This window comes from Protopterus annectens, chromosome 7.part0 (assembly GCF_019279795.1).
Source record: "Protopterus annectens isolate FY-2018-M chromosome 7.part0, PAN1.0, whole genome shotgun sequence".
NCBI lineage: Eukaryota > Metazoa > Chordata > Ceratodontiformes > Protopteridae > Protopterus > Protopterus annectens.
In genome coordinates this window covers 1387273259-1387286530 of record NC_056739.1, presented here as the reverse complement: position 1 = coordinate 1387286530, position 13272 = coordinate 1387273259, and the positions used below count along the sequence as shown (strand labels likewise).

General features: G+C 40.3%; 1 protein-coding gene across 1 annotated transcript in view; it reads left to right on the top strand.

Annotated features, from left to right (window-relative positions):
• FOXP1 (forkhead box P1) overlaps positions 1 to 13272 on the top strand; it is a 5351121-nt gene that overhangs the window by 4859164 nt on the left and 478685 nt on the right. The window contains exon 9 of the mRNA XM_044077980.1: positions 7006 to 7143. Coding sequence (XP_043933915.1) covers positions 7006 to 7143 — 138 coding nt within the window. The remainder of the gene's footprint in view (positions 1 to 7005; positions 7144 to 13272) is intronic.

The following is a 13272-nucleotide window of genomic DNA, read 5'->3' as shown; positions in this document are numbered from 1 at the left end:
AATGGCCTCAGTAGTAACAGGTAATAAAAGCATGCACTCTAGCAGCCTGTACCCAGTGCTGCATGCCCTATTTGTTTGTGTTATCAGTGGCCCATAGAAGAGCAGCAGTCCAAGGGGCAGCTAGGAAAAGATACTAAGGATATTCCCTGACATTTCACTCTTGGACAGCGTTGTGTACATTGTCAGAAACTGACTTTGCTATTAAGTTGCACGGATTTGTTTTCCAACATGAAGCATATAGTTGGCATTAGAACTCATTTATGGAACTACACCCCAGACTTAAATGTCTAAATATATATTACTATTAAATCATTTTGTCTAAAAAGAATCTTTTGCATTGGAATAAGTTTTGAAATCAGTGTATTTCCTATTGTAGATTTCTGGGACATTATACACAGCTGATATTAATGACTCAGGCACAGTGTTGCATGAAAATTGTATTTTTTGCACACCCTTTTTGGCATGGTTATTACTGTGATGTAATCATGCAAAGGTTGGACATCATAACTAAAAGAGTGTCAGTGTGTGTGTGTGTGTGTGTGTGTGTGTGTGTGTGTGTGTGTGTGTGTGTGTGTGTGTGTATATATATATATATATATATATATATGTGTATATACATATATAAAATATTGAAGCACAACTGCATTATTTACTGATTGTTGTATAGTGAAACTGTTGCAAGTTTAAATTCAAATCATTTTGGATAATTGTCTGAATGTGTATAAGCCCAGATGGTAGGCTTTTACAGAAAACTGTAAACTAAATATAATTTTGCTTTATCTGGAGAAAGTCATTGCTGTTTAAAGTGTGCTGGATAATTTATAGTGGCATGCTAAACCTGATTTAAAATGAAAATAATGTGTGGTAAAGGTGTGTGTTAAAACTGGAAGTTCTTCATGCATGCTTTGATCAGAAATGATGAAGCCCAAGTGACCGATCAACTGGGTACATAACAATATCTTCATGATATGGTATAGCGGTTTTACACTGTCTTTGTTTCCTTTTAATTGTCATAGCTATTTTTTCCAAGTTAGTTTCTGTAAAATTTCTGTAGCACATGTATTTTAAATATTCGTTCTTTTATCAGTACTTACTGCATATTTCAGATGTGCTCTTTCATTAGGTCACAGTGTCTGAGGTTCTGCTGCTCTGTGTTTTAAGGATCAAGACTGTTTGTTAGCTACTACACTTTCACTTTCCAGTTTTTGCATTTTTTCTCCTTCTCAAGTATTTCATTATTTCCTACATTGTTTTTCAGCATTGTACTGTGTTTCATTAGCATTTATAGATGACATTACAATAGAGTATTTTTCATTGGTTCCCCTGTTTCATCTGAAACTACTGATTGATTTGCATGAGCTTGTGTATGATCAGGGGTAAGGAAGATTTTGCTGTTCAACAGTGTTGTGCAGTCTTGAACTTTGTTTATTTAGAGATGTGGAGTTGGAGGTGAGAGGTGGAGGAACTGCTCTTACTTTAGTTTTGTGCTAAAGTTAGTGATGTGCATCTTTGATGATCATTTTCAGTGGAAGGAGTTTTTTTCAAATGTAGCTTTCATGGATTCATTTTACACTAATTTTTTCATTAGGCTTTGTCTTTGCAAAACTGGTAAAGTTTTGGTTTGCCTTCTGCAGGTGTATATGTGATAAAAAAAATGATACAGTGATTAAAATACTGTTGTAATAGTTACTTTTTTAATAACTATTTTAACCTGTTTTGGCAGCAAAATTTCAAATGGTGATTACTGAGAGTCTGAGACAGTGATGTTCATTGTTTTTGGCTTCTGACTATATTTAAGTAGAATTATGTACCTAGATTAAATTTAATCTTTTTTTTTTTAACTGAACAGTAGTACCAGAATGTAAAACTACATTCATCTTGTGCATACTTTGAATAGTTAGCAGAATATGCAATAATTTGCAGCTGCCGTTTATAAAAAATGGTTGCCTTTTTTTTCTTTGCAATGATTTGTAGCTGGCTTTTGTAAAAAAAAAAATGGTTGCCTTTTTTTACCTATTTGTCTCTGAATCATGCTGTTTTTTAAGTATGGCTGCCCAGTCTTTTCTCCTTAAGTTATAATTAGTGAGTGCTAAAATCATACCATTGAGTAATAATGTATACATAGTGTGGGCTACACCTTTATATTACGAGTCTCAGTATTACTTTAGTAGTCTAATCAAGAATATTTAACTGAGAAATGAGTGGGAGTTTGGCCACAAAATATTGTTGTAGTCAGTAAAGTAATAACTGCATGTTAATGAGTTTTACTAACCAGTGGTAAAAGTTACACATGCAGTGGTTTTTGAAGTATGGGTGCCTGCATTCAGCTGACATGCTATTTGTACAATAAACTATCACTGGCAAGTATGATTATTCATTCCTCTCTCTCTATGCTGAGTTCAGTAGATTTGAATCTCAGCCATTCATTAATGTTGTGCTTGGCTTTAGAAATACACTGAACCTAGATTACTATAACATTTTGCTCTGGTGGCTACTTAGATGGGCATACTAGTTTAACATGATCACCATGCCCATTTAATGTATTTTATGTAGCTTGATTAATAAACGACAGTCAGTTAGCTTTTTGCTTTGCTTGATTATTTACCTGTGAAAATGGCAGACTGAATGCATCGTCTCACTTAGACATTCATGCTTGGCCTTATTTAGGTATGTTACTCTGTAAAATTCATAATAATTTTCTGATGTTCAAAGCAATTGTATTAAATATGCTGCTTGTAGCATGTATATAGAAACATTTCAGGGTATATAATTCAGAGTGCTATGACCTTCAGAACCCATTTTAGTTCATCAAAATTAGTGATGCTGAGAAATCAGGACATCAGTGCATAATGACTGTGAAATTAGGAATGAGAGTGGGTTATGCAAATGACAGGACAAACCATGTGAAAACATCAAGTCATAAGTCAGTCATATATTAAGACATAAGAATATATGCAAGCAGTGCCTCATTTGTGTCCCTGGATTTTTACTGTTTTGAAAGATTCGGCCATATAAAGGCAGAAGAAATACAAAATAATGCATCCTTTCTGAAGAAGTAGCCATTATAATTTCAAGCTTTAGTTTAAATTGTGTTAATCTTGTACAACATGTCTTTGATATGCTAGGTAACTGAATTTGTTTTACTTACTAGTGCTTCCAGCATTATACACAAGAAAGAGAAAACTGCAAACTATATTTTTTTAAATTATGATTACCTTTGGACTGTTTTGTGTTTTGTTCCAGTTTTATAGCAAAATTGTTTCTGTCAGTACAGGGACTGACAACATGTGTCTCCTGTAGCCTGCAAATTAAAACACAAGCCTAGTGATTATTTTGAATAGCTAAATTACATTCTAGAAAGCATGCAAAATTCATAGCATTGTCATTAGGTATAAGCTTGAATACAATTTGTGTAACCTTGGCCAAGACAGGCTGTCATTTTAATGTCAGTGTTGTTATCTGAACAAGACATCATCCTTTCAGATGCTGTGTACAGGTTTCTTACAAAAGATGCCCGTGCAGAAATGTGTTAACAGTTGCAAATGTGAAATGCTATCAGGTTCATCACTGTAGCTGTTTGTCACTGAAATGTCATAGAAGGGGGCTTTTAATGGTATTCCACATAACATGAAAGAACTGGTGACATCTGTATGCCTGGAGAATCTGGAATGTTAACCAATACAGCAAAAGATGTAAGCCATTAAAAAAGACATGCTTCTTGTACAGTTGTATAGTATATTCTGTGGGACACATTAAAAGGGAAGTTAGACTGCCTTACCAGAGCTTGTTCAGGGATTTGACCTTGAAATTAAGTATTACACACACAAAAAAAAAGTATTGCAGAGAATTCTGGGATGGTTTGCAACTGATACAGGTTTGGTTTCTGTGTTGTGTTTACATGTAAATACAAAAGGAATGTGAGTTTGCCTTAGCTGACGTAGGCACCTTGTAGAAGATTTATTGCAGGATTATTTTAATAGTATGTTGGTGTATATTTCTTTTGGTGTAGTACCTTTAGCTTATTGTTCGCTGAATTTTCAATTTCTTAGTGATTGATTGATTAATTGATTGTTGTTACTGGAATGCTGCCATCCACATCTTTGCTAAAATTATATGTAGTATGCCACATGGAGTAATTCTTTTTTTCCTTCTAATCACAAGAATATTATTTTATAATTATACTGTTGCCTTTCAGTTCTGAGCCGTACAGAAGGTGATGTTGTCATATACTAAAAATCCTAAATTTATTGTCTGTCGTTATTTCCTGCACCCTTAAGTAGTCCTTCTCTTCGACATGAGAGTCACCTCCTCTTCTGTCTTAATGTAATGCTATCAGGTCTAATTTCTTGTTGGAGTCAGTGCATGTTTTCTGACAGGGTTGTATAGTCACTAGCACTATTCCTTCTGAGCTTCATCTTATGTCCCCTGCATTATCCTGCTCTAAATCAGTCACCGACTATCAACTTTCCTGCTCTGTATTTCAGCTGCACCTTTACTGTAATGTTCATCTTCCTTAGATCAGTTACTTCATTTAGTCAGTAACGCACTGCCTGTGTAAGCAGAACTCGTAGGTCTGTCATCAGCTCTTATATTCTGGTTAAATTAGCCACTGTTGGAACTAAATAATGACCTTTGGGAGACCAGTTTGCATAGTGTTGTATGGTATCATATTGTTTCTTCTTGTTTTTAGTGCAGAGAACTGTATTTGAACAGTTTAAACCTTGGTTTGTGTATTGTAATTTAAAAGATGTAGGGCTGACATTAACTGCAGCCTCTGCCAAATACATTTTTTTTGTCTTTTGTGTTTGCCATTATTTTTTTATTACATATATAAGCAGTGCATCCCGAGTCAGATCATATTCTTCACAGTTGTATACTACTTTGCACTTTTATTTGTGCTTTACTTTTGTTTCTTCCAGAATTTAAGGAAAACTCTCACTAGCTCAGGTTACGTTCCCAGCCTAGTATTTTCACTAGTGTTGGATATTTTCCTAGAAGTTAGTCTGACAGTAGATAACCTCACATATGAATATGTTGTAATCAGAAAGTGATGATGCTGATTTCTAGGATCAAGAGTATCTAAATATAAAACATTGAAAATCTTGTAAATTCAAAACCATATTTAAGGCTTTGGCCCACCAAGCTACCCACACAGCTTTACTATTTAATCTGTGATCTTTTTTTAGCATAAATGTGTAGTCGGCGTCACTTGACTCGCTTCCTTGTCCAGAGGTCTGTAGACTACCTCCAATAGTAGTTTAGAAACTTCCTTTGAGAAAAGATGGGATTTTGTTCTGTGATACCCACTCTTGGAAAATTAGGGAGTACTCTCAACACACAGGAGTTTAAATATGAGAAATCAAGTTGAGGTGATGACCTATAGGAAAAAGGGGTCTTTAACTGGCCTCCATGGCCACGCAAATGAGATTCTTTGTGAAGACTGGTAGACTTTTCTTCATCATTCTAAGGATCTTCAAGAGTATGAAGCCTACATTGGACTGTTTTTTTCTGATTTTTTCTCCCCATGCAGCCAACCATAGCACCTCCTGTCTATTATCAGGTCTACCTACCCCTTGCTGATCACCTCAGACTTGCAACAACTGGTTTAGGGCTAACATGGATCTTTTAAGTCCTCCCAGGACCAGGTGTCCTATTGCTGCCATAATCCTAGCCAGTTTCCCCTTCCTCGGCATATGCATGTAACAACTTGAGTGGGGACTTGCAGTGGGTGAACCATGCCAATTTGTCTGATACTTCCCACATTGCTGATGTCAGCAAGCTTCCCTACCACACGGAGAACATTCAGTAGTTGACTGCTCAGCCCCTGCTAGGAAGCTCCATCCACTATGTGTGGCTATGCACGCATGCCCATTCTCACTGCTGATTAAACCCAGGTTGCCTAGGCCATAGTAAGGGCTTTATACCTCAGTGCCACAGCACTGGCTATGTAGACATCTTTTTGAAGTATGTTTCTGTTATTTTAGCATAATGCTATATATTTTGCGAACTTGTTTTATCATGATTTGGTGGAAGCTAAAGCTTTGTCCTAGTATACAGGTCATTTACAGGGGCTTCGAATGTGAAGAATGCTTATTATGAGCTGAGCATGTTTCACATTTGCCTTCATACCAGTTGGTTTACATTACTTGAAGCTTGTGTCTTCCATGACCATCTTCCTAGTGGCCAAGATCTCATCTTGGAAGATTTCTGAGCTTCAGGCTGTCATTTATTTGAGAACCCTTTCTTTTTCCACAAAGACCCAGCACCTGTTGGGGTGATTCTTCCACTTTCTTTCAGAGCTGGTTTCTGAGCTGTTATTCAGCAAGACTAATAAATCTTGTGGTAATGTTTCTGTAAATGTTTTTTGGGAGTTTTGTCTAGCAAGTGACAGAGCAGTCTTGACTTTAATTATTTGATATAGGTAAATGACCAGGCATTGCTGCTGTTTTTTGTATAATCTATTGCAGGAAATAAGTTGCATTGTATGCATAGAGAATGGTTGGTTTCACATTTATGCTGCAGTGTTTAAATAGATGCTAGTAGCTGTTGAGTTAAAACTCCATGGAGGCTGTTCAGAAGTTCATGATTAAAATATGGCTACTGAACAGTAACTTTGCATTAACTCGTGTTTGAATGTTGACGTGATAAACATCAGACAGTTTTATCTTAAGTAAGAGATTGCCAGATGGACTACCTTGTGTCAGAATTGCAGCTGCATGATGTTAGCTTGAGTTGTTTGGGAAAGGAAAAACACTCCATTTAATAAAGGTTAGACTGATTTATACTTGTAAATTTGTAGGCAAACAAAATGCAGTGAAACTATTTAAAGATGTATATTGCATTTACAGTGTTGCTGGTACTCAGCTGCACAATGCTCTTCATTCGTACTTAAAGTTGTCTTCTGTAAGGAAGCAGATTGTAAAAGGGACATTTTTGCTTGCACTTGTTAACCATGGTTTATATGTGATGCGGAGAGCTAATGCTGATGTTTGATGTATCCTTCAGGTCCCAGTATCAGTGGCTATGATGACACCTCAAGTGATCACTCCTCAACAAATGCAGCAGATCCTCCAGCAACAAGTGCTGACACCTCAGCAGCTCCAGGTTCTGCTCCAGCAGCAGCAGGCACTCATGCTACAGCAGGTAACATCATTCTTTTTCTTTCAGAAAGCAGAAACACAGGGCATGAAAGTACTCCTGTATGCATTTTTTTTATTATTAAAAATTGTCAAGTTGCTGTTGCTGGAGGAAGGGGGAAAGTACGTCAAAAATGTAGATATCAGAAACTACAGTAAAATATTACCTGCTAGAATTTACACAAATTATAGCAGAAAGTTCAAATTGCTTATTTTACTAGTCATTTTTTGTTTTAGTTAAACAGAAAATATTTTGTGTGTTTGTCATGTCTCCTGCAGTGGTTATTTATCTAAAACGTAATACCATGAACGTAGACTTTTAGCAGGCAGGGGAAAGGGGGGGGGGTGAGACTGACTGACACAGCACAGCATTGACAGTAACCAATAAGAAACATCGCATTCTAGTGCAGAAGTGTGGCTGGCTCAACCAGCACCCTGTGCCATTTCCACAAACTAGCACCCCACTCCGTCAGCTCTTCCAATAAGACTTCTGTAAAATTTGCAGGATGCTTCCTGCAGACAGTACTACAGCACACAATCTGCCCCCACCCCCAGCTCTCCAAGTGATGTCCATTCCTTCTACTGGCACACCATCCAGGTGGTCAGCAGCACAACCCCCCCCCCCCATTCAGGTCCTGTTTCTGAGCCCTGCCCCCAAACGTCCGTACTCACACTTTATTAAAAAAATATTTTTTTTCTTTTAAACTTTAACAAACTGGCTCTTACAAATGCTGTTAACTAACAGTTGTTGTTTGTCTTTCGGCTTTTTCCGGTTAGGGGTCGCCACAGCGGAACTCCGGTCCGCTAATGATTGGCAGTAGATTTTCACAAACACCGAGGTGCCAGTTCAACGTTCAACCTTCAACGAAGGCACTCCCATTTACGCATGTCTTTCGAACGCCCACCCAACCGCGGGGAGGACATGCAGACCCCACACAGAAGGCACTCCACGCACTCTAGCCGAGAATCGAATGGGAGAACCTCTTGCTGTGAGGCAACAATGCTACCGCTGCACCACCGCGGATATACAGTTTATAAGATCGTAGGAAGTTACTAGACTAATGGCCGTGGGGCCCTTACAAGCCTAGCCAAGTTCTACCTTTATTTCCACGATCAGCACCTACTGTCCCTGCCAAGAGGGACACAGGTGGAACTCCTGGTTTGAATTTACAGTTACCCACCCAGTCGAGACTGCATTTTAAAAGAGCCAGTGAGGTTCTCTGTTTGACATGAAGTAGGAGTCTGTTCCAAAGGTGTGGTAACCTCTGCGAGACAAATTCGTCCCTCCAGCAGGTTCTATTAATGTCGCTTCCCAGGTTAAGGTCTTTATAGGATCATAGGATCATAGGAAGTTACAAGGCTATTGGCCCTGAGGTCCTTATAAGCCTAGCCAAGAGCTTAACACATGTTTAGACAAGTCAGCACCCAAAGCCCCTGTCCAGCAGGGACACAGGTGGAATCCCAGGGGTGTATTTTCTGTTTCCCATCCAGTTATCCAGGTTGCACTTGAAAAGGGATAGTGAGATACTCTGCTTAACATGGAGAGGGAATCTATTCCACAGATGGGGAATCTCTGGGATACAAATCTGTCCCACCAACAAGTCCTGTTGATGTCACAGACCACATTGAGGTCACGCGTGTGGGTTACTCGAGCTTGACTTGCAGATATGCAGCAGTCCCATCAAGGTGGGGTCTGAGATTGCTTTGTATGCCAGACAGAAGTCACCTCTGAGGAGTTTGTATGAAACTGAGTAGAGGGCTTTTAGCCTACCTGTGCAGGGTAGATGTTTGAGGCCCTGGATGCTTCTGGGGAGGAACCTCTGTGGTCTCTCCATCTGCTGCATGTGCTTTGCAAGGTACATGCCAAAGGGGGCATTGTACTCAATAATTGGCCTTATAAGGGAAGAATATAGTGATGTTATGTCCTCCTTGTCTCTGGATAAGATACCCTTACTTATGAGGTGAGCCATATAAAAAGCTTTCCATACAGTGGAAGCAACATGGTGGTCAAAAGTCAGGTTGCTGTCAACCTGGGTACCCAAAACCCTCACTACTGATTGCATGCTTAGGACATTGCTGTTAATGTGATAATATGTGGGGATGTCACTCTCCCCAAAGGGGACGATGATGCATTTTTTGGCATTCAGCTTGAGGCCATGTTTCTGGCACCAGTCATTTGTGTGGGTGAGACCCTCTTGGAGGACGTTCACATCACTTGGGGAATTGATGACCACACCCAGCTTGCAGTCATCTGCAAACTTGATCAGCCATAGCCCACTGGTTTTGGCTTGCACTTCAGAGAAGTATATCTCGAACAACAGAGGCCCCAAGACCGATCCGTGGGGTATGGCGCTCATTACAGGTCTACTGCTTGAGGTTGCTTCCCCTATCTTGATAAGGTGGGTTCTATCAGTGAGCCAGTTTGCTACCCATATAATAACATATGGATTGGTGCCTAGTTGAGAGAATTTATCTATTATGCTTGAGTGGCGAATAGTGTTGAAGGCTTTGGCCAGGTCAAAATAGGCAGTGTGGACTGTCTTCCCCTCATCCATTGCTTTGGTGACTGTGTCAAAGAAGTCAACCAGATTTAACAGACATGACCTCCCCTTGACAAAGCCAAACTGTGTGGGGTCGAGTGTTTGGAGGTTGCCATTATCCCTGTTAATGAGGTCCATGATAATCCATTCCATGGCCTTGCAGATCAAGCTAGTTAGACTGATGGGTTTATAATTTCCTGGATTGGTGAGCACTCCACCTTTGTGTAAAGGGAAGACAGTGGCTGTACTCCACTCAGCTGGGACAAAGCTGGTACTCAGGCTTTGGTTGAATATGGTGCCTAATGGTGCTGCACGTTCACGTAGGATGCAGCCTGGGATGTTATCAGGTCCCATGGAGGCAGTATTTTTTGCCTTTGAGAGGGCAGTGATGACCTGTTCCCTAGAGATAAGGGGAGGGGGGCAGGTACTGGAGATGTCCTGATTTACTGATGGGGGACAGAGGGGTGAAGTTTTTGCTGAATCTGTCAGCCAGTAGGTTGGCTATATCTACAGCATTTGTCTATGTGATGTCCTTGATCACCAGTTCTGAACAGATCTGGGTGCTTTCTTTGAGATTGCAGACATATGTGAAGAAGGCCTTATGATTGTCTCTAGCAGATGTGGCCAATTTGGACTCGAAGTTGGCTTTAGAGGATTTCACTAGTGCTCTTATTTGCTTGTTCAGGCTAAGGAGAGATTGCTTCCAATTGGGCATCTGCTCCTTCTTGGTCCTGGACAGCAATTTTTTTCCTTTTGTTATATAGTTTATTTATTGCAGATGTTCACCAGACAGGTTTACCCTTCCTTGCGGAGGATGATTTTGTCCTGTCAGGTATTCCTGATTCCATGCATCTATATAAGTGCTTGTATAGTACTTTGGTGCAGATTTGGACATTGGTGCCAGTTCCAACAGAGGGGGAGGGGGCTATGAAGCTGTTTATACCATCCCTCAGGAGGTTGTAATTAACTTTTGAGAAGTTTTTTTTTTTTACCCTAGCTAGAGGGGTGTCAGGGGAGATGCTGACTTTGAAAGTGACCTCTTTATGGTCGGATCTTACCAGGGAGGATGATACTGTAGGCATGCTGCAGTGATTACTCATGTTGGTTAATACCAAGTCCAAGATATTATCATCACTTCTAGGGGTATTGACTAGTTGTTCCAAGACATTTGCATTGATAAAACGAGAAATCTCTGGGTATTTGCATTCTGGCATGAGTACTCCAATCTATGGTTGGGTAGTTAAAGTAGCCCAAGATCAGGGTAAAGAGTTGAATCTTGATAGATTTGAAGAGGTTCAGATAGGTGGAGTGGGCATCCTCTGTCAAATTTGGGGCATGTAGCTAGATATGATTTGAATAGTGGTCTTGTCAACGGTTAACTGCACCTGGAGTGTCTCCTGTGCATCATACTGTTTGACCAGCCTGGTGGTGTGTGTGTCTTTAATATGCATTGAAACTCCACCTCCTTTGGCTTTGGTGCCCAGAGTTTGGGGTCTGACTGTATGATAGGATGAGTAACCAGGTAAGGGGGTCTATATTAAATCATCAAACGCTTAGAAAAGTGAACGATGATTTATCGACCCCATGTAAATGAAAGCTTACAAACTTGAACGCTTAGAACACACTTAAAACATAACATAAAGTGGGGGGCTTCACCCCCCCCTACTTAAATATACCAACTCCGAGAACGCAGTACAATTACGAAAACGGCAAAGTAACTGATGCGGCCAAGTGATTTCTTTCCCAGGGAAAGAATTTGCTTATATGCCGCTTTGTCAATTTGCTTTTTCGTCTTTTCAGGTTTGACCAAGATGCATTCAAAATAATGCATATTCGGTCATCTAATAGGAACCCGGCTGGAGTCCCCTCCGCAGCTTTAAACCAGGTTTCTGTGACTGCACAAATGTCAGCATCTTCCAGGGTTAAGAATGCTTGCAATGAGTGCAGTTTCATGTTTAGACTCCTAGCGTTTAGCAGTATGACCTTTAATTTGCGTTTTGTTGAAATTTTTTATGTTGGTTTTATCGACCTCAGGACTTTTCCTAAAAAAGGCTCTATGGGGGAGGCAAGGGCCTTTGCCAGAAGCCTGAAGCCCAAGTGAGACAGATGAAGGCCATCTCTAACAAAGCATTGTGGTCTGTCAGTCATATCTTCCCAGGCTGTCAGACACTGGATCCTCCCGGAATGACACCAGAAACTAAGCCAATTGTTAAAGTCAATCATTTTCTGTTTGTATTGAGGCATCATTTTGGGTGATGGTAGAATGCTGCTTAAGGCTAGCCACATACCTGCCTGGGACACATATTCAGCGAGCTCAGTCTTGTTGCTCTTAATATAGTCCAGGGAGGTACGTCTCAAGTCGTTCACCCCAACATGGACTATAACAGTCGTAACAGTACCTGTTGTTGATAGACTTGAGTGCATGTGTGATATGGCGGATTCTGGCACCTGACAGACAACTAACCATGACTTCTACTTATCCAGCCTGGTGAGAGGCACATCTGTCTGTCTCACAATGGTGTCTCCTATGACTAATATGTTGGGTTTATGGTTAGGCCTTTGTGGTTGCAAGGCACAGGTGTGTGGACTGTGCGTGGTATGAGGTGTAGAGGGTTGAGGAGTTTGCATGTGTTTTTGCCTCTGAGGTCAGAGTAAATAACCTGTGTACTATTTGACTTACAGAGATGCAGCATAATAAAGCAGGGTCGCCTCCATGGAACGTTAAGATGCTTAGGTTTTAGTGTGAAAAAAATATATATATTTTCTCTTTTAAACTGTTGCAGACCGCTTGCTACAATTTATACCCTGCACAGAGAGTTATAGCGCTCAGGTTTTAAGACACGCAAATACACATTACTCGAACCAGCAATCTTTTATTTGTTTTTACAGTACAGAACACAGAGATGTTATAGGTTCATAGGTTGGTACTGGGCTATCTGCCCGAAGGCATATATTAGCTCAGCCACGTTGTGCGGTATTCACCACCCCTTTAGTAGTTCCCTAGACCCTTGTACTAGCAGCTAGTACCCTTGGCCCCTATCTAGTAGTGCTGTTGGTGTGATCCTCGGTGTGAACTTTCTGTTACCCATCCACTCATCAAGGTTCCTCTTGAAGAGTGGCAGTGAGGGGCTCTGTCTTATGTAGATCGAGACCCTGTTCCATAGTAAGGGAAGTCTCTGTGAAGGGAATCTATCCCTCCAGCATGTTCTATTCATTGTTGTGTTGAGGTTTATATCCCTAGAGCGTGTAGCTCGAGTAGATTTGTTTTTGCTAAGGTGGAGCATGTTCAACAATTCTGGGTTGGACATGGCTCTGTACGTTAGACAGAGATCACCTCTGAGAAAGCGGTATGCAACAGAGAACAGTCTTAGCTTTTTCAATCGTGCTGCATAGGGCAACTGTTTGAGGCCAGTAATCCTCTTGGTTAGGTACCTTTGTGGTCTCTCCAGCTGCTGGAGATGTCTAGCCGGGTACATTCCAATTGGTGCATTGTACTCAATAATGGGTCTGATGAGGGAAGAGTAGAGGGGCACCATTACATCCTTAGATCTTGATGCAAACCCTTTCGTGATTAGATGGGTCACATAGAAGGATTT